The following is a 20,366-nucleotide window of genomic DNA, read 5'->3' on the forward strand; positions in this document are numbered from 1 at the left end:
ACCTCCAGTGGTCGCCACCATTGGTGTGTGAATGTGGGAAGTGAGGACGCTGGCGTTGACTGTTCGCCGCTTCAACTCCCAATGTATGAATGAATGGACTATTGTACACAGTGTTCTATTTTGAATTATTTTATCAAGACAAAATAAATACAAAAGAGATGTTGCAGCTCCAAGGGCTTCCAGGGTGCATGAGTAAGGGGCATGTGTTTTGAAGTTCTGCTTTGTTTTTTGGAATGCAAAGCATATATATATTATATAACTATGATCTCACATAGGCTCATACATTAGGTCTATGTGGCCCTGCAGTACACATTGGAGCACTAATGTATTCACTGGGGTATTTGGCCAGGAAAACATTAGCACATTAACATAGTGTCGATACTTTTCACGTCCAAAACCATTGATTTTCAGGAGAAAAAAATAATGCATTCCAATAGATAATAGTTTTATATAGTTATTATAGAAGTTATTATAGCACCTTTCAAAACAAAGTGATTCACAGATCATCTAAAACACAACATACAACAGGAGACGTAAAAACATTACGCAGGAAATGCAGTGGAACACAATAGGTTAAAACATTTGGGAAATAAAGGCTGCTTTATAAAAGTGAGTTTTCAGGAGGGATTTTAATCGGGGCACAGATTCTGCGACCATGATCTCCAGGGGGAGAACATTCCAGAGAGTCGAAGCTCTGAATGCGATGACCCGATCACCTTTTATTTTATTTTAGGAAAGATGATCTAGGAGAGCTTTGTCTGAGGACCTCAAATTGTGCTTTGGGAGATATGTCTCGAGTAACATATAGGACATAATAGGATGGGGCCAGCCGCCAGAAAAGAGATGGCCTTAAAAGTAATTAATACAAAATTTAAATCAATTCTGAAAGAGATTGGAAGCCAATGCAAGGATGCCAGATGCCGTGTCTTAGGGCAAGTGATATTATTTGGTTAAAACATTTTTTGTGTGTGTTATTGTTAAAAGCACCGATAGTAATCAATCATTGCTATGTGTTTGGTATACCGAATTGAAAATGCATTTTCTGTTCATTAAAGAGCCAGAGTAACTGACTTCACAGCAGGGCTATTTAACACTTATTTTAACAAAACTATATATCACCTCTAATTTCAACCTGGCATTCCTATTTTGGGCATGTCATATAGGCGGAAATTATCAAAATGTTTCAAAGAGAGGATGCATGGTAAATTGTCGCTATTTTTGGCTCAACACTGTCATATGTTAAAGAATAAAGAACAAAATAGGACATGTACCACTTAGCAGATCGACAAGCTCACAACACGCTGCCCTGCAATGTGTTGTGAGCTGCCTTGGCCACCTCTTGCGACTTTCAGCAAAAGCTTTCCTCACAATAACAGAAAAGACAATAGTAAGAGCCCTGAGGGACTTAACATTAAAAAGATTAAATTTGGAGATACAAGGTTTCTGGCCAACAACAGGGACGGTATAGCACAGTAGAAGCTGGGTGCCTGTGAGTATAGCACTGGTGGCTCTTGCGTCGCCTGTGGGTGATGCATTACAGCAGGTAATTACATAGCTCTCACCTACCCAAACTCTGTAATAGCTGCCTCTCTTCCCTGAGGCCGCTTGAAGGCTTAATGCGTTGGCACTGCAATAAATAAAAGGAGGGATGTCTCCACCAATTAGTTTGCTATTACTGTGGACTGAAGCTGTGTAACCAAATGGCACCGTAACTCTCTGTATACCTCCCAATCTACCTTTATTCTTTCTTTCTTTCTTTTCTCATATAAAAGAGGACTCAATCTGCTTGATGTTTTTCCAAATTTATTGCACTGTGTACAATGTGAAAATGAATTGTTGTTAAAAGGGGTGTAAGTGATAACAAAGGGAGTCTACGTGAGTGTAAGTGATATTGTTTGCTAAAATAAGTGAGTATTTTGGCAGGGGGTCTTCACGACTCTCCAGTTCTTTAGTAAACACAAAATAGGTTTTCAGGTCAGGACACCAATTTTATTCAGTCAGGTGAAAGAACTCATACTGGATAATCAACTGAAATTGGTCGTGATGAACCAAAATAATATACTGTATACAAAATTGGAACGGTTTAAAATTGAAGCTGATAAGTTATCTTTATGGAATTCTCTCTCCTGGCTGGATAAAAGTATATATACTGCTTAAAAAAGAGCTGGAGAGACGGGGAGACCCCTGTTACTAAACAAACACTTCATAGCAATGATTACTATCAGAATATAGAACTTAATTATTTTATTTGTTTTACTAAAATGACTTGCAGTCCCTTTAAGCATGTCACAAAGGACATCTCTTCTCTACAAATTCCCTCTGTTGTTAACTCCATCTGTCCGTTGGCCTCTATTATCATTTCCCCCTGTGTTTTGTTGCTTACCTCAACCTGCCTTGTGGCCTTTTCCCCCTTCACCTATGGCTGCCCTTCTGTCTTTCATTCTGTCTATCTCAGGCTGACTCTCATCCTGTCCTGCCCTATGGACTTGAAGAATTTCCCAATGGACATTCAGACCTGTACAATGCAGCTTGAAAGCTGTGAGTCTTTTTCTTCTTTTTCCTTCCCAGCCGTCTCTTGATCTTATTTTCATCTTCTCCTTTCATCCCTTCCGTCCTCCTTTCTCTCTAGGGTTTATATTTTATGAAAGTGCTAACTCTGCCATAATTCATTCCTAGAGCTACGGCACGTAAAGTTGAACTGCCATGAAGTTGTGACATGGTTGGTTTTATAATTAGGATCATAAAGGTTTCTATTTTTACGCTGTCTAGTCAACAACATACAGTGGTGTAAAGTAACTAAGTAAAAGTAACTAAGTATATTTACTCAAGTACTGTACTTAAAGTCTTGAGGTATTCTCAAGAGGTATTCTCAAGGTATTCTTGAGTATTTCAATGTTCAGTACTTTTACTTCTATTCCACTACATCTGAGAGGCAAATATTGTACTTTTAATCCACTACAATTATTTGTAGGTTTTGATTAATATTACAAAAAAAACATCAGTTCAGCCATACATTTCGGCATTTGAAAATAACCGACAAGCTTGTGAGCTTGTAGATCTGCTATTTTCAAAAGATATACAATTTATACATTTGAAAACTTGAGAAAATGGGACATACTGCATAATGAGCACTTTCTACTTTTGGTACTTTAAGTAGGTTATATTTTGATACCAATACTTTTGTTCTACTTGATACCAATACTTGTCCCACCACTGACAGGTTCAGAACACGGAACAGAGAGAGCGTTTTAATAGTGTGTACGGCGCCTAAGGGCCGATTCATACTCCTATTTTAGAGCCGAATAAAAGTCGGTTCGGCGCTGTAGAGCCTACAATGTGACGTCATTTGAGGTTCGGGGGGGCGGGTACCGTCCTAAAGTCGGCTCTTCGGTGCTACTGAAAATTTCTGACGAGCCGAAATCATTTCGGCACTACAGCGCCGAAACAGCTGTAAAATAGGAGTATGAATCGGCCCTTAGTCTGTGTCTGTGTGGATGGAGCTAATCTTGCAAACCGCTGGACTGATCAGAAACACAATTCTGATGTTGTAGACAGCCAGTAGCCCACCTCCACTAATGTTTAACTTTTTACGTTTTATACTTTCTGAAATATTTAACTTCATAATGGAAGTCAGTTAGTCTTTGATTGGGCAGTAACCAAAGATATCCAATCTACAAGCTAATAAGCCAAGGTTTCATGGTATCAGAATGCAATATAAGCTGGCCCGGGCGGTTAGCAGAACCGTCTGAGCACCCAGCCTGACAGCGTGCCGCAGGCTCAACTCCCGATCCCGAAGGCCTTTGCCGCGTGTCTTCCCCACCATCTCTCTCCCCATTTCCTGTCAGTCTACTTTCAACCTATCAATAAAGCCGGCAGAAAAAGCCAAAAGAAATATCTTTAAAAAAAAGAGCTGCAATGAGCTGGTACTAGGTAGATGCGCTATTTTCTGCTACTTTAGTGCAAGTGCGCAACCCTGTCTTATTTCAACTTATGAAATAAATAGGGCATTCATGTATGAAAAACAACATAAAAAGATGAAATATGGCGACACAAAGTTTCTGCACTGTGACGCCTTTGTAAAACGCTCTTGCTTATTTCACCAATAAAATGTTATGGGAGAAAAAAAACATTTTAAGGAGTCAATTCAATTCACCCCCCTTGCCCTTAGCGTGGATAGCATCTGCCCTCGTGGAACCAATTTCCTGGACATAAATAATAAAACCTTCATTTTGTGTCCCTTTTATTGTGTGACCCGCCCCATGGTTGCCTGACTTCACTTCACCTCATGGATTCAAAAGAACTTCAGTCTAGCAAACGGGAGAACCAGATGGAGCATAACAAATGCAAACAGCAGCGTTTGACGCAAATTCATAACGTCATGTTGCATGCCGGTATCTCTATTTACCAGTGATGGAAGCATTACTCACATGTTTTACTTAAATAGCCTACAAATATCAATACGCTTATTGTAGCCTGTTACAAGTACAAGTTCGGGATTCAAAATCTCCTTGAGTAAAAGTCCAAAAGAGCGGGGATCAAAATGTGCAACTCATTGTGCAAAATGTCCCATTTCAAATGGCCGAAATACAGTAGGGAGGATTATCACAACAAAACAAAAAAAAAAGATATTTGAATTAAGTGAAAACACTGAATATACAGAAGTTGAGTACATGTTACTTTCCACCACAGCTATAGAGGGTATGCACAAATTTGGATGCATGGGCTGCCAAGGCCAGTTCTAGTTTTTTGCCACATGTCCTATTTTGTTCATTCCCAACAACATTTGTTTAGCAAAAATCGGCCTCCTGGTGGTGCTATAACAAGCCGATCAGAAACATTCTGGGCAGAGGTACTGTTCTGGCATCCAGGGAGTGTGTGTGCACAGTTTCACTGTGATCGGGCCAACGGTGCCGGAGATTAGCTGTCCACAGACAGACAGACACACATGGACGGACGGACAGGGTGCAAAACATAGTCTCAACCCCACGCCTTCGGTCAGGCGGAGACAACAACAGTGTAATCTCACAGTGTAGCACAATGCAATGTGTTGTCATGGGCTTGTAGATCTGCAGTTTTCACTGAAAATAAATCTTGAAAGGTAATAGCTTTGAAATGGTTCACCTATAACGACATGCCCATAATGGGGACACAAGTCTGTGAGTTTTATAAATATAGCAATTAAAAGTGCTTGAAATGTGACTAAATAATAACTACATTGGATGGATTTGAATACAGGTCATTCTTTCCATTTCTTGAAAAGTAACAGTTTTGAAGATACAAGGTCTCCGACGGACAATGGCGATTGGTTTACTTAATGCCACTACAGAAACATATGACATAGGCTACTGTATGGCACATTGGTCTAGCACTTCTCATGCATTTCCTCACAGGCTGCAATGAAATTTACTTCTTTACCATCCTACTGTATAGCCCCTCAGGAGTCGGTCGCCTCCTTTTTCCACGATTGTTATCTCTACACACTCGCATCGCAAAGCGCCACGTTTTGAGCTTGTAGATTGGCTACGTTGCCCTAATGTTCACCTATTATGACATGCCCAGAATAGGGACCGTAGGGTTCATGTGGTTAATGGGTTACGAGAGGAGAGGAGACATTGTGGCAACCAGAGGTGTGCTTAAAGGTAGCAAATAGGAAGGAATTGGTTTACCATCTGACACCGCTATTAAAGTAAACCCAATCATTTACGATTAAAGGCCCAGTGGAGCTACCTGACCCTGTTTTGACGAGGGTTAGCACACCACCCAAGGGTGGGATCACCTTGGCTGTGTGTGAACATTAAGAGCACTCTATAGATTTTACAGCTAATGCTGTATCAGTGCCAACACTGTCCACTCAACATGAGGAAAAGCAGAGAGAGGAAGGCTATAGGGGGGGGGGGGGGATGTGAGGTCTTTGGGGTCTGTAAGAGTCAAGGACAATGTTCTTTTCTAGCCTATTATGCCATGGGCTTATATGGATATAAATAGACCAAACCATAGGATTTTGCATTATTGTGAGTCTTTGTGACACATCAAAGCAACTGTATGTGCAGTTTATCCCACTTCACATTGACTTTGAGCCATCAGTGTTCACTTGACCCGAATCCGCTTTATAACTTGACTTATAGTAAGTGAATACAGCAGCAAGAAGACAGCAAGTGCACAGACTTACGGCACGGTTTCTGACGCTAACGTTCATCTTGTGAACAGCATTTGAACACATAAAAGAGACATTCAACACCACTTCAAGTCATTATCCTATCTGGCCAAATTATTTGCCTCACAAATTAGGTTTTTATAGTGTACCACGAGCACTATGTGAATTACGGTTTTACTCCTCCAAGCTGTGGCGGGGCGGGAGGCGATGGGGGACCGTTTCATTACTTTGGTAAAAACCCCTCACTTGTTAGAGAAGGATGCATGAACGACGGCGGAACTCTCCTCAGGAGCGAGATAAGTGTTTTAGTGGTGTCATCTTTCAGGCAGGGGTGGGGGTAGGGCGGTAGTAGGGGAAAGAGGATAATGTCTTGAATAATTGATGACGTTGTAATTCTGGCCCCAAGGGGCCCGGCCGACATCGGCATTATTCAAATGTGTCGAGAATTCTGCATTGTTATTGCATATGGATGCAATTTTAATGCACCTGTAATCAGGCGGGCTGTACAAGGGAATAGGAATAGAAGGAGAACAGAAAAGCGAGTTAGAATGAAAGATGCATGCTCGGAGTGGTGCAGCGGATGAACTGGGAGATTGGGTTTACAGTTTAGGGATAAGGGAGCAAGATAGGGCCCCTTATCTCTATTGGCTTAGGAATGCGATAAAAACGATAGTGATAAATCTCCATGAATTCAAGGTTCCATGGGGTGAGTAATCGATAGATAAAAACTATCCCTATAAGGTTCTCAAACTATGGGTCGGGACCCCAAGTGGGGTCGCAGGAAGGTGATGGTGGGGTTGTCAACTGAATAAACAATCATTCCAATTACGTTTGTTCAAGGTTCAAGGTTGTACTTTATTGATACATCTTGTGTACAGGCTTGTGTACATTCCACGAGCCTTGCTGACACAACAATCGTCGATGGGGGGAGATCACATCCGCTGGTGCGTTCGGCTGTTTGCACAACCCTCTGCATTGCTTTGCGGTTGAGGTCGGTGCAGCTGCCATACCAGGCCGTGAAGCAGCCAGTCAGAATGCTCTCTGTGGTGCCTCTGTAGAATTTCTTTAGGACTTTGGGGCCCGTGCCAGCTTTCTTGAGTCTTCTCAGGAAGTAAAGGCGTTGTTGTGCTTTCTTCACCACCCGCTCTGTCTATACTGCCCAGGTGAGGTCTTCAGTGATGTGTACTCCCAATAATTTGAACTCTGACCCTTTCCACTGCAGCACCCCCGATCTGGATGGGAGAGTGGTCTTTGGGAGGTCTCCTGTAGTCGAAGATCAGCTCTTTTGTCTTGTCGACATTGAGAGCCAGGTTGTTCACCTAGCACCATTGTGCCAGGTTATCCACTTCTCTCCTGTAGGCTCATCATCGTTTGTGATCAGGCCTATGACTGTGGCGTTGTCCGCAAACTTGATCACTTTGTTGGAGCTGAACAGAGCCACGCAGTCATGGGTGTACACTACAGGGATTAGAGAAAGGGGGCTCAGAACACAGCCCTGGGGAGCACCTGTGGTGAGGGTCAGAGAGGCAGACGTCCTTGTGCCCATACCTGACGTCTGTCTGTCAGGAAGTTGAGTATCCAGCTGCAGAGGTTTGTGTTCAGACCCAGACTCTTTAGCTTGGTGTCTAGTATGGGGGGGGGGGGGGGGTTATGGTATTAAACGCTGAGCTATAGTCTATGAACAGCAGACTTTTCTCTCTCCAGGTGAGAGAGGGTTGTGTGGAGAGCTGTTGCGATTGCGTCATGCATGGATCTGTTCTGGCGATACGCAAATTGTAAGGGGTCAAGTGTGGGTGGCAATTTGTCGTTGATCATTCCTCTGACGAGTTTCTCAAAGCATTTGCTCACTATGGGTTTGTTTTTGGTATGCAAGAAAAATTACTTGCGTAAGCAGAGCGTGCAAGTATTGTGGTCGTGCTGGTACAAATGCACGTGTATGCTTGGTAGGTATTGATGGTGACGTAATTAAGATATGTATCAATGCCGGGTTTTGACTGGCTTTTGATGGTGACGTAATAAAGATAGGTTTCAGATTACATACATGTACAGACATTACCTTTAATTCACCCGACACTGAAACATATCCTAATTACGTCACCATCAACATCAGTATACTGTATATACCTAGTATCAAGCATACGCACGTAAAAAAGCCAGCAGACCACAGTACAGTACTTTCAACTTACATACATGTACAGTACATACATAGGCTACTGTACGTTACCCGTTACCCAACCAATATTGAAACATATCCTAATTACGTCACCATTGACAGCCAGTTATAACCCGACTTCATGTTTTACAGAGAGGCTGAGATTTGAAAGTTTGTAGCGGTCGACAGTACTTGCACGCTCTGCTTGCACAAGTAGGCACTCGACAGAGTGCAGTTCTAGTTTTCTATTAAGGTTATAGCAACAGATAGTCTATACTTTATACTTCCATTTACACATATGTACAGAAACACATATCTACCGTAATATTCATAGTTAAGGCTACCAATGTATGATTTACATCAAATCTTTACATCAAACTCCAGTTGGCTTTGTCCGCGGCGTAACCGTCTTTAAATAAATACTTTTTGAAATGTCTATGGGAAAAATGCATTGGGAATCATTTCCTGGGCTTGGTCTGCTCCTTTTCCTCCTCTACACCAAATATCTCTTCATTGAAAATAGCTGATCTACAAGCTCACAACGTGTTGCACTACGGTAAAGTGCAAGTGTCTAATTGGGAGAGGCCGGGTCTATAGGTGAATAGAGACTCTACATGGCTCATGTGGTTAAGTGTGTGAGAGGTAAGAGGCATCAGGCAGGTAATTACGGCCTCCTCCCTAAGCACTCATGACATGTTTACTGTTCGTATACGGCACATTGCCCAGATGACACTGTTTGCACTGTCTTTAGCGGTGCAAACACGTGTATGGCAGCATGTGCGCAAGGGCAAACTCCTATCCAATAAGTCAGCTGCTCAACAACAAACTACGTGGGAAGCACAAACATCTCCTCCCTGCTGTGGAGTCATGGGCATGGATATGCTCCTCACGTGTGCCCTTAATCTCCAACCTTCAAATTACCGCAACGCCACATCTGAAACTCGTGGCGGCGGGTGACCTTTCATTGTGACAAACGGCCAGGGAGGTGGCAGGTGGACAGACGGACGTTACATCACCACTGTTGTTGTCGTTCCACCCCCCCCCCCATTATTACACTGATTTTATGCTATAAAGACCTTCAAACCAGACACACAAAATGACAGTTCTCTCCAGTTTTTGAGGGGCGCTAGTTCAATGTTTGTTTTAAAAACGCCATTGACAATGAAGAGAAAATGATGTAAATGACACCATTTGTTTTACATCTTCCTCGATGTTGTAAGAAGATAAGAGCGCCCTGGGTGTTCACACGGGTGTGATTTTTCGTTGTATATTCCAAAATTAAAATGGTCTATGTTTTCAGTTACATAGGCTACATAGAATCTATGTCTGTATATCAGGTGAAAAACTTGTATGTCTGAAACCATTACCTTTCAGGAAAGGGGGGTGGGGGTTGTGTTCTAATAGATCCAATGTAGTTGAGTCACAAGCTCTTCAATACTTTTTTATTGGTTGAATATTTATAAAACACACCGACTCGCTCATTCGAAATGCCTAAGTTGTAACCATTTTCAACAAACTTTCAACAAAAATAGCTCTATATCTATATCTATAAGTACAAGTATAATAGTAGTATAAAAATTGACATTCATTTATGGAATAAAATGATGAAATATGGAGATACAAGGTTTCTGACTGCGCCACTGTTCATGGGATCTAGAACCCGTACATCACCTACAATATCTCTGTGTTCCACTCCGTATACATCTGTTCTTCTCTCCGCCATCCACACCCCTCCTCTCTCTCCGTCTCTCTCTGACACACTTTTACTTCCTGTCGTTATGTAAGGGATAATATCTGGCTAGGTGGTCATTGTCGGGAGATAATTCACCGACAGGGAGTTTATTATATCCCGACAATGACCAACTAGCCAGATATTATCCCGGTTATTACATGGCTACCTAACATAAATTAATAAATTGATCCAAAACACAACAAAAAAAGTATTCGCACTGGCTGCGTCTGCCCATGCAGCTGCAGGGCTGGAGCACTGTCGGAAAAATAAGTTAGTGAGTTGATCAAACAGAATCCATTTTCGGATACTGCTAGTCTATTTCTAGCTAAAATGTTTTTTTTTTTTTCTGAGCAATGTTTAGCTGTAAATGTAAATTGCTGTAAATTGTGTGTCACAGTGTGTGTGTGTGTGTGTGTGTGTGTGTGTGTGTGTGTTACATGGCTGTCATGTTCCAATCGCGGTAAATCAAGTGGGGCGCAGCCGCGCAGCTGGTGCTCAGACGGTTTGATTAGGCAGCAGTCTGTTATAGAGCGGAGCGGTCTGTTATCAAGAAATTGGTCAATCGCTGAATTCAGCGATTGACCAATCAGAATCAAGCATTCAACTAAGCCATGTAAAAAATAATAACCCCGTCACTCCCTCCATCTCATTTCCATTGTCCTCTCTCCCCTTACACAGTTGGATACACCATGAATGACTTGATCTTTGAGTGGTTGTCCGAGAACCCTGTGCAGGTGGCAGACGACCTCACCCTCCCCCAGTTTGTGCTGAAAGACGAGATGGACCAGGGCTACTGCACCAAACACTATAACACAGGTAAATCCCACCAAAAAGCATGTGCTTGTGAATACATTTTAAAAGTGAGTACCCCAGTGCTTTAAACTCTGAGCGCAAATGTTTCTGAGCAACTTTCACTTGTGAAGCCAGCATGTCTTCTATGGAAGCATGTTGTGCAACAAAAATAGCCTATTTAGAAGCTCTCAAGAAGCGTTTTTCAGATTCAGATTCCTTTATTTGCCATTGTGTAAAACACATAATAATTTGTTTTGACATTGCGTGTGTGCATTTCTTATTCCTTTTTTCACAAAAATAACAACAACACAAATACACCGTGCAGGAAGTACGGGCTCAATGTGTTAAACATCATCATTTTAGTTTTTATATAATTATTAATTGTTGTATTGTTTAGGAAACAGCGCTAGCGTGGGTGGGGGTCTCATTTTCATATTGTTTGGTGCAATTGAGGTCAGAAATCCCCAAAACAAAAAACCTTTAATGTCACTTGTCTCTTCAGCGATAGCAAAGCAGTATAGTGCATATGAAGACTTTCATAGCCGATAGGACACACACTTTCATAGACGATAGGACACACACTTTCATAGCCGATAGGACACACACTTTCATACACACACACACACACACACACACACACACACACACACACACACACACACACACACACACACACACACACACACACACCTAACCCTAACCTCTGCAGGAGGAGCAGTAGCAGCAGTCAGAGCCATCCCAGCACAGAGAAGTAGTAGAGTCACGATGATGAAGATTATTTCCTACCCTGGGTGCGTTCCTGTGGCTCTGGAACCCGGGAACCCCCACACGGAGTTGCACCACTCACTTCACACGGGTGTGATTTTTTCCCCTAAATTTAGCTGGTGCGGCTTATATTCAGGTGAGCTTCATAGTCCGGAAATTACGTAATTTTGGGGGTCCTTGACATGAAAAGGTTTGAGCGCCACTGCTATAGAAACATATGTTTTTCTGAAAACTGTTGAAGTAGAAGTTTTAATGGGACTGCTGTTTTGGCAGGAAAGTTCACGTGCATCGAGGTGAAGTTCCACCTGGAGCGTCAGATGGGATACTACCTGATCCAGATGTACATCCCTTCCCTCCTCATCGTCATCCTCTCCTGGGTGTCCTTCTGGATCAACATGGACGCTGCCCCGGCCAGGGTGGGCCTGGGCATCACCACGGTGCTCACCATGACCACCCAGAGCTCCGGCTCCAGGGCCTCGCTGCCTAAGGTGGGTACCAAGTTATACACTTACACATCAGCAATAGTACATTTACTTAAGTACTTTACTTAAGTACAATTCGAGGTACTTTTACTTTACTGGAGTATTTCCAATTTTCTGTACTTTTACTCCACTAAATTTATTTGAAAACTTACTAATCTTGTAGATTTTGAGTAATATTAACAAATATATAAATTACCCACTTCAGCCCTACACATTTCAGCCATTTGAAAATAGCCTATCTACAAGCTGGGTGACACCCCCAGCACCAGCATTTTTGTGCACGGCCACATAGAGCTCCATTAAAAGTAGGATCTTCTTTTGCCATCATCTCTGAAACTACGAGTGCTGTCCATGGTGATGATGATCCATTCGAGGTTCGGATGTGATTTGTGATTTTGTATCACATCGCTCTCGGTATGTTAACGTTTCTGGCGAAAGATAAACAGCGTGAGCTACTGCTAACAGTAGCCGATCCTTATAATGCCGGTCTCCACGCCGGGAAACTGGAAATTAAAGTGCCCAAATATGGGGAAATGGCCCTGCTGCCACGTAGAAGTAGGCTACTCATTATGAAGTTTTCAAATGTACAGTATGATACAAATATCTTTGAAAATAGCCGATCGACAAGCTCACAACGTGTCGCTTCACATCGCAACATTGTGAGCTTGGATTTGGATGTTCGATTTACTAAGCCATTTGTGCTGGGAATCAGTGGCACTGTGGTGCATATCATCATCCCTCATGCAAAGCAGCCAGAATTTACTTTGGGTGTTTTAATATGCATTTTACTGAGGGCATAGTTCAGCCCCTAGTGCTGTCATAATATGGTCAGCGATACATTAATGATCACTATTATAATATCATATATTATATGATATTATAATAGTGATCAATTATGTATCGCTGAACGGACTTCACACTTTTCCATTGGTTTGGCATGGAATTATTTTGAGCCTCTGAGGAGGACATGCAAATTTCTAAAAACTTTGGAAATTTGCCTGACGTCTACTTTGAGCATGTCATTACATATAACTGTACCTACTGCTTCACTTTCATTATGTATGTATATACTGTACCTATACTGCTTCACTTTCATTACATATGTATACTGTACCTACTGCTTCACTTTCATTATGTATGTATATACTGTATCTACTGCTTCACTTTCATTACAGTATGTATGTATACTGTACCAGTGTACCTACTGCTTCACTTTCAGTGTGTAAGCAACAATGTATACTGTAGTTATTCCACACAATTAAATCCAATTAATTTAGTGTGCTTTGTTGGCCTGTGAAATCCATTCTCATGGCTTCCCACCAGCACATGGTCAATATTCCAATGGACAGCCGCAAAGGGTAGTATACAAGTGTATTCATAATCTATAGTACTTGATGAATAATAAATGCAAGATAATGTCCTAGCCTATGAAATAACTCCTCTAGGTATGCTATCAGCCTATATCTTCATGCATTATACATTTTGCTTACTACCAACAGAGACATCATCAAAGGTTAGGCTTTAAAACCAAAAGATCTGTGATGAAACAGAACCATTTTAAACTCGATTTATATAGTTTGTCTGTGTCACATACCGGAAATAGAGCACCGAAGACTGACATCACTGCCGCTAGAGGGCTCTATCCCCCTGGGTCACAGCGTTAATATTTTTTGTATTGGATTTCCCATAGTGGAATCTTAGTTCACATCACATGAACAAATCATCAGTAACAAAGCGACCAAGATATGCAATTTTATTCCAGACCTCAAGATTATTGTCAGATAATTTAAACACTGGGAAGTTAAGGCGTTTGTCCTCTTTGGTTCTACAAATGAGAACAGCACTTTTGCCGGTATTGTATATTATGTTATGTTGCACACCATACATGGAACATACTGCCCGTTTTATACATTTTACTTGAGTAAAACTAAAGAGGTATTGTCATCAAAATATTTACTAATGTAAAAGTACTCACATTTCTTTCAGCAAGCAAGTGCGCATTTTGACGCCTATTTTCGTATATACCTCCCCGCCGATGATGCCTTATTGTGCCTTTTTTAATATCAAGCCAAATGAGTTAAGTGCAGTAAATACTGGACTCATGGGAATGCCAGGTCTCCGTCCCCAGAGGATATGGACTGCCAGGCCTCCGTCCCCAGAGGATATGGACTGCCAGGCCTCCGTCCCCAGAGGATATGGACTGCCAGGCCTCCGTCCCCAGAGGATATGGACTGCCAGGCCTCCGTCCCCAGAGGATATGGACTGCCAGGCCTCCGTCCCCAGAGGATATGGACTGCCAGGCCTCCGTCCCCAGAGGATATGGGTCATTGACCCATATCTCTGCGGACAGTCATCATCATCACTGTATGCTGCAGCTAGGGGCTGCAGAAAGCAGGCAGACGGAGGATGAGCAACAACACCCCTCTCATTAACCCATTTAGGCCAAATGTAAAAAAGATCTTCTACATTCTGACAGTTTTCCAAAAACGATATGTAATGTAATTCACCACCGACCCCCATTTGAAAATACGTTATTCCAGAAGCAAAGATTTGAGTTAAAAACGTTCACTCTGAAAGAATATACATTCAAAGATTTGAGCCACATTTTCATGATTTTTCAAAAATAGCAGACCTACAAGCACGGCACAGAGTGCCGCACTACGAGCTTGTAGATCTGCTATTTTTCAATAGCAAAAATGTAACAATGCTTAAAACACCAAAAGGGGTTCCCTCCCAGAATGGGTTAACCCATTAAGACCTGAGAGGCCCATTCTGCAAATATCTTCTAAATCCTATCAGTGGTTCTCAATCTTTTTCATGTCAAGGACCTCCAAAATAAATATATTTGGTCGCCAACCCCCCCCCCCCATCTCAAAATATTTTGTTCCAGGGACCCCCAGAAGCAAAGATTTGAGTAAAGAAAATTGTTTAAAAAGGAGATCTATAAGCTTGTAGCGTGGCACAAAGTGGCGCGCTATGTATATCTGCTATTTTTGAACAGCCAAAGTATAAAATAATGCCCTTTAGCTACAAATCTAAAATGACAGATGCTTTCATTAATATTCACCATGGGCCTACAGTACAGTAGGCCTACATTGCTTGACTATGGAGGAAAACACCACCGTCACCTCGCTGCCTGTATCTCTTTGCCTCTCTCTCTCCCAGGTGTCCTGCGTAACGCTCGTTGCCTGTGTCTCTTTGCCTCTCTCTCCCAGGTGTCCTGCGTAACGCTCGTTGCCTGTATCTCTTTGCCTCTCTCTCTCCCAGGTGTCCTGCGTAACGCTCGTTGCCTGTGTCTCTTTGCCTCTCTCTCCCAGGTGTCCTACGTTAAGGCCATCGACATCTGGATGGCCGTGTGTCTGCTGTTCGTGTTCGCAGCACTGCTGGAGTACGCCGCTGTGAACTTTGTCTCCAGGCAACACAAGGAGTTCATCCGGCTAAGGAAGAAGCAGCGACGGCAGAGAATAGTGAGTGTGAGTGCTGCACACACACCTTTTTGATCATCATACTAACTACAGTGTCACATAAAAGCATCAAAAGTAGCACATCCGCAAGCTCGAAGAATGCCGCAAAGCGACACAGACAGGTTTCAAGCTTGTAGATTTGCATCTTTTCCTATTTTTTCATTTTAATCAGTTTGGGAAATACAAGGTTTCCGCCCAACAGAGACAATTATGTGCACCAATTCAGAACCATAGGTGCACACAGAGGCAACACGCTGAAGCAGACATTCTAAGATGTATCGAAGCAGCGCGCAGTGCACACACGCACGCAAAAGGCACGCCACTCACACACACAAGGCAATGTCAGTCCCTATAACGTTGATGTATGCCTCTTGTTATTGCGGGTCGCTGTATATTCAGGAACAAGCGACAACAGCAGAACGCTACAGCTGGCTGTCACGTTACATGAGCTATAGCGACTCATTCCGGCTGAGCCGTTTCCATGGTGAGCAGCGCTGACCTGTGCGGAGCCCACAGCATGATCCTCCATCTGAGTCATGCCGTCCAACAGACTCGCCAAACAGTCCTAAAAGATTAGATACACAGGTGCTCGAAAAAGGTTTTGACGTCGTTCAGAGAACGGACGGTCGTGTTTAGAATTGACGTGGGCAATGCTGGGCATCTCAAGAAGCAAATAAAGCACTCATCTCCATGCTAGTACATATTGAATTTGGTCCAATTCCGGACCAAGCTGTTAAGATCAAACATCAGGCAATGTAGCTCCTGTTGTCATTTCTGATTTATGAAAAAGTATTATTTTTGTACTGTCAACTGCCTTCCCTATAGCCTTTACGTGCAAAAGCATTCATAGACACGTTGCACTTTTTGCGAAGGAGAATTTACTCAGGCAAGGAGAGACTGTTACTATGCCATTATAGTATCCCTGTGCTTCCTCCTCCCTGACTCGTGGCAAAATGCCCACCATCCAAGCCGATGAATACAGCAGTTACTGGACAGTCTGTGCTGCTGGGGCCGAATCAATAAGCAGAGTGGAAATGATGGTCTGGAGTGGGAAGGACTCCCCTTGTTACATTTACTCCTACTGAGGAATTTGGCCTGCCAACAATCCATCTGAGAGGTACTGACGCATGCCTTGATGTGTTGTACAAGAACCATGTGGATAGAATCTGACAGAGTCTCTTCCACAGTTCAGGATTAATCACTGGAACCCTATAGGTCCCTATATTCTGCAAATATAGCTGATCTGCAAGCTCACAACACTGAGCAACATTGGCTGTTTTCGGTTTCGAGATTTGGGCCCTCATTTATCAATGGAGCGTGGGTTTTGGGGGTACGCTCACGTCGGCACAGCATTTACGAAGTGATCGCAAACAGCTGATCCTTGCGTAATTTCTGTCGTTGCGTTGATAAATGTGACAGCTGAAATCAACCTGGCACGCCCTATGAAATCAAGCCTCGCCCCTCATTTTTGCGACATGAACAACTGCACTACGACCAAACAATGTATGGAAAACATAGTTACATGATGGAAAGCTAATAAAAGTTTCCCCCTCTCGCCTCACTTACTTGTCAATCTGTCATGTCCGTGCACGCACGCACGCACTCACGCACGCACGCATGTGTGAATTTTGGCACACTGGAAAGAAACGCCAGTAGGATTATTCCTTGAGGCTACAACCTTTGTCAAGTATAGGCTACATTAATCACATACTGTATGACAGTTACATCGTCATGAATGGAATAGGTTTGTACTTTGTAGGATTAGGATATTTATTTAACGGTTAAATAAATATCCTATCCTTCAATTTGAACCCATTCTTTAGAAGTGCGCAGTGCAACTTATGACTGAAGCGGCATCCTTTGAATACTCAATTGCCAGGAGGAATAACGTCAAAGGGAAGTTCCATGAGATATGGGACTACTTTTATTTATATATCAAAGGATTGTTGTAGTAACATTTTGTATTTGTACATTACATATGATATAACCACGAGTGTCAACAGTGTGGAGGGGTGTTGTCCAGGGGTTTTCTTTTTTTTGACTGCTAGGTGTGTTTTGTTTTTTGTTTGTTTTTTCTTGTCTTTTTCTTTTGTGTAAGTCATGTGAATTTTGTATGCTTTATTTAAAATCATAAAAAAACTTTGATGACAAAAAAATAATAAAGAAGTGTGCAGTGCACTGCATGTTAAAGCGACCCCCCCCCCCCCCCGTCAGACTGCTGTGAGTGACGCCACGTTAATGACAGATAGCTGGCAACAGTGACAAGGCAGCCAGAAACTCATAATCAACGTTTATGGCGTGACGTGATCACCGATTGATGAATTAATTTTAACATGCATATATGGATGAGGATGATGAAGGCTGGTGTTCCACAGTGACACCTAACTTAGCCTATATCATTGCAAATAGGCAGGCTATATGTCTTTGTCACTTGGAAATAAAATAGGTGTGTGTCCATTTATGCCAAAATCAAAATGTTATTTTATAACAGGGATTATTTATAGGCGTCTCATCTCCCGCTGCTGTCCCGCGGTCAAAATCATCTCACAGACTCACACACATGTTTTAACAGAGCCAGTAAAGCAGTTTGATTAAGCATCTAATTTAACATGTTATATTGTCTTTAATTGCGTGGTTTTAATTGCTTGTACAGTTGGAAGTATCCTACCAATTTCATATTACACATCGTATTACACATCGTATGCCTTTGCAAAAAACAATTCACATACATTATTTATTAGTTTTATATCTATTGGGGGTGATAACTTTAGATGCCTGTCAGCACTTCAGACAATGCTCCTCTGCTTGAATATGACAGATAAACAGGAGCAGACAAAGTCAACGACAGCTCCCGGCGTGAATTTTGGCCTGGCGTAGGGCAACGTTCAAGACAAGTTCACGCTGGAATGATAAATGCCGAACTTTGCGGTGATTGATACTGATACTTTGAGGGGCCTGTGTTTTTTTTCATTTACGGTTTTCAATTATTTTAAATAATTATTTTGGAAAATGTGGCAGACCACGTAGCGTGACGGAGGAGACTAAAGGACAAAGAATTATATTAAAAATAAATACACATATTAGGACAGTATCAGTCAACAGAAAAAAGGTTGGGTGTTTTCGATGAATCTATCACGGTTAAAATGGAGTTTGAAGTTATAATGGGTTTGTATAGGTAGGGGGCGGGGCATCTAAAATGAATATCAAATATCTAAATACTGAATCAAGCAACATAAAAACTGTCTGGGGTGTACTGTACACATAAGACTGAGTAGATGATGAAATGACCAAAAGTTTTTTTGAAAGTGAAATATTTAAGTGTTTCAATAAACATTTCCAGCTTCACTAGAGAACGTATGCATACAATCTGAGCTTCACTAGAGAACGTATGCATACAATCTGAGCTGCACTAGAGAACGTATGCATACAATCTGAGCTGCACTAGAGAAGGTATGCATACAATCTGAGCTGCACTAGAGAAGGTATGCATACAATCTGAGCTTCACTAGAGAACGTATGCATACAATCTGATCTTCACTAGAGAAGGTATGCATACAATCTGAGCTGCACTAGAGAAGGTATGCATACAATCTGAGCTTCACGAGAACGTATGCATACAATCTGATCTTCACTAGAGAACGTATGCATACAATCTGAGCTTCACTAGAGAACGTATGCATACAATCTGAGCTTCACTAGAGAACGTATGCATACAATCTGAGCTTCACTAGAGAACGTATGCATACAATCTGAGCTTCACTAGAGAACGTATGCATACAATCTGAGCTTCACTAGAGAACGTATGCATACAATCTGAGCTTCACTAGAGAACGTATGCATACAATCCCAGACTACTAACAGTCTGTCCTCAATGCTTTCAGAAACAAGGAACCAAGATGTATGCTTCCATTTTACGGCGTTTGCACTTTGCAGATATACACAATACTTTAACAAAGACTGTTCCTGTGTCTCTGAAGACAATTCCCTGAGCTGCAGCCATGGATGATGTATTATCACACTCTCACAACGTTTTCCTATTGAGTGTCTCTTTATTATCACACTCACGTTTTCCTTGAGTGTCTCTTTATTATCGCACTCTAACAATGTTTTCCTTGAGTGTCTCTTTAACGCTGAAGAAGCATGATTCAGTAGCATGACTTGTTTTGTCTGGAATATTCTGTACCCAGACATGTTTCTTTTGAATTTGTCTGCATCTTTAATCATTTCATCTTTGGCCTGGACCAGGTAGTTTGCTGAATTAGAATGAGCGAGGCCGAGGGGACTTTCGGCAAAAAGAAGCAGGAGGCAGATGTCCAAGACTGATTCAATTGAACACTAACAAGCCTCTCTTACAGGATCAGCCATCACGTCAGACAAAAGGGGGAGAAAAAAAAGAGCAGTAGCTGTCTACCCTCTTTAAATTTGTCTACCCTCTTTTCTAATGGAGGTCTTTGCCAGTCAGCCTGGGAGTGTGGTGACACTGCGGAAAGTGAATGACATCCCCGCTAACAACTCAGCCTATGGGAGCCTGAGTCAGCAGTGCAGTGCGTGTGCCAGGGTAAAACTCAACCCGTGTCGACCCTGACCTTCAAACCCAATTTTCCTTGCCTTCTGACCCCCAAAAACGAATGTGTTATGATGCGCCTCTCCCCTCAACCTTGAATTTATCCACAACACCTCTGACCCCGCAACCAAGTCTCCAGCTCTCCTGACAGTACAAACCTGGCATTCAGTCTCTGGCCTTGCATTCCTTGCTGTGTTGTCTTTGCTTCCTCGTGTTTTCAATCCACTTTAAAGGTTTTGTCAAAAATAAATATGAAATCAT

General features: G+C 42.2%; 1 protein-coding gene across 2 annotated transcripts in view; it reads left to right on the top strand.

The window, feature by feature from the left end:
• glra4a (glycine receptor, alpha 4a) overlaps positions 1–20,366 on the top strand; it is a 63,036-nt gene that overhangs the window by 39,178 nt on the left and 3,492 nt on the right. Inside the window, exons 5-8 of one of the 2 annotated variants that reach the window (XM_083786580.1) lie at positions 2,456–2,538; positions 10,717–10,854; positions 11,869–12,083; positions 15,395–15,550. In XM_083786580.1, coding sequence (XP_083642706.1) covers positions 2,456–2,538; positions 10,717–10,854; positions 11,869–12,083; positions 15,395–15,550 — 592 coding nt within the window. The remainder of the gene's footprint in view (positions 1–2,455; positions 2,539–10,716; positions 10,855–11,868; positions 12,084–15,394; positions 15,551–20,366) is intronic. The other variant, XM_083786581.1, reaches the window with a different exon arrangement.

This window comes from Protomyctophum parallelum (genome assembly GCF_964188405.1).
Source record: "Protomyctophum parallelum genome assembly, chromosome: 16".
Lineage (NCBI taxonomy): Eukaryota > Metazoa > Chordata > Actinopteri > Myctophiformes > Myctophidae > Protomyctophum > Protomyctophum parallelum.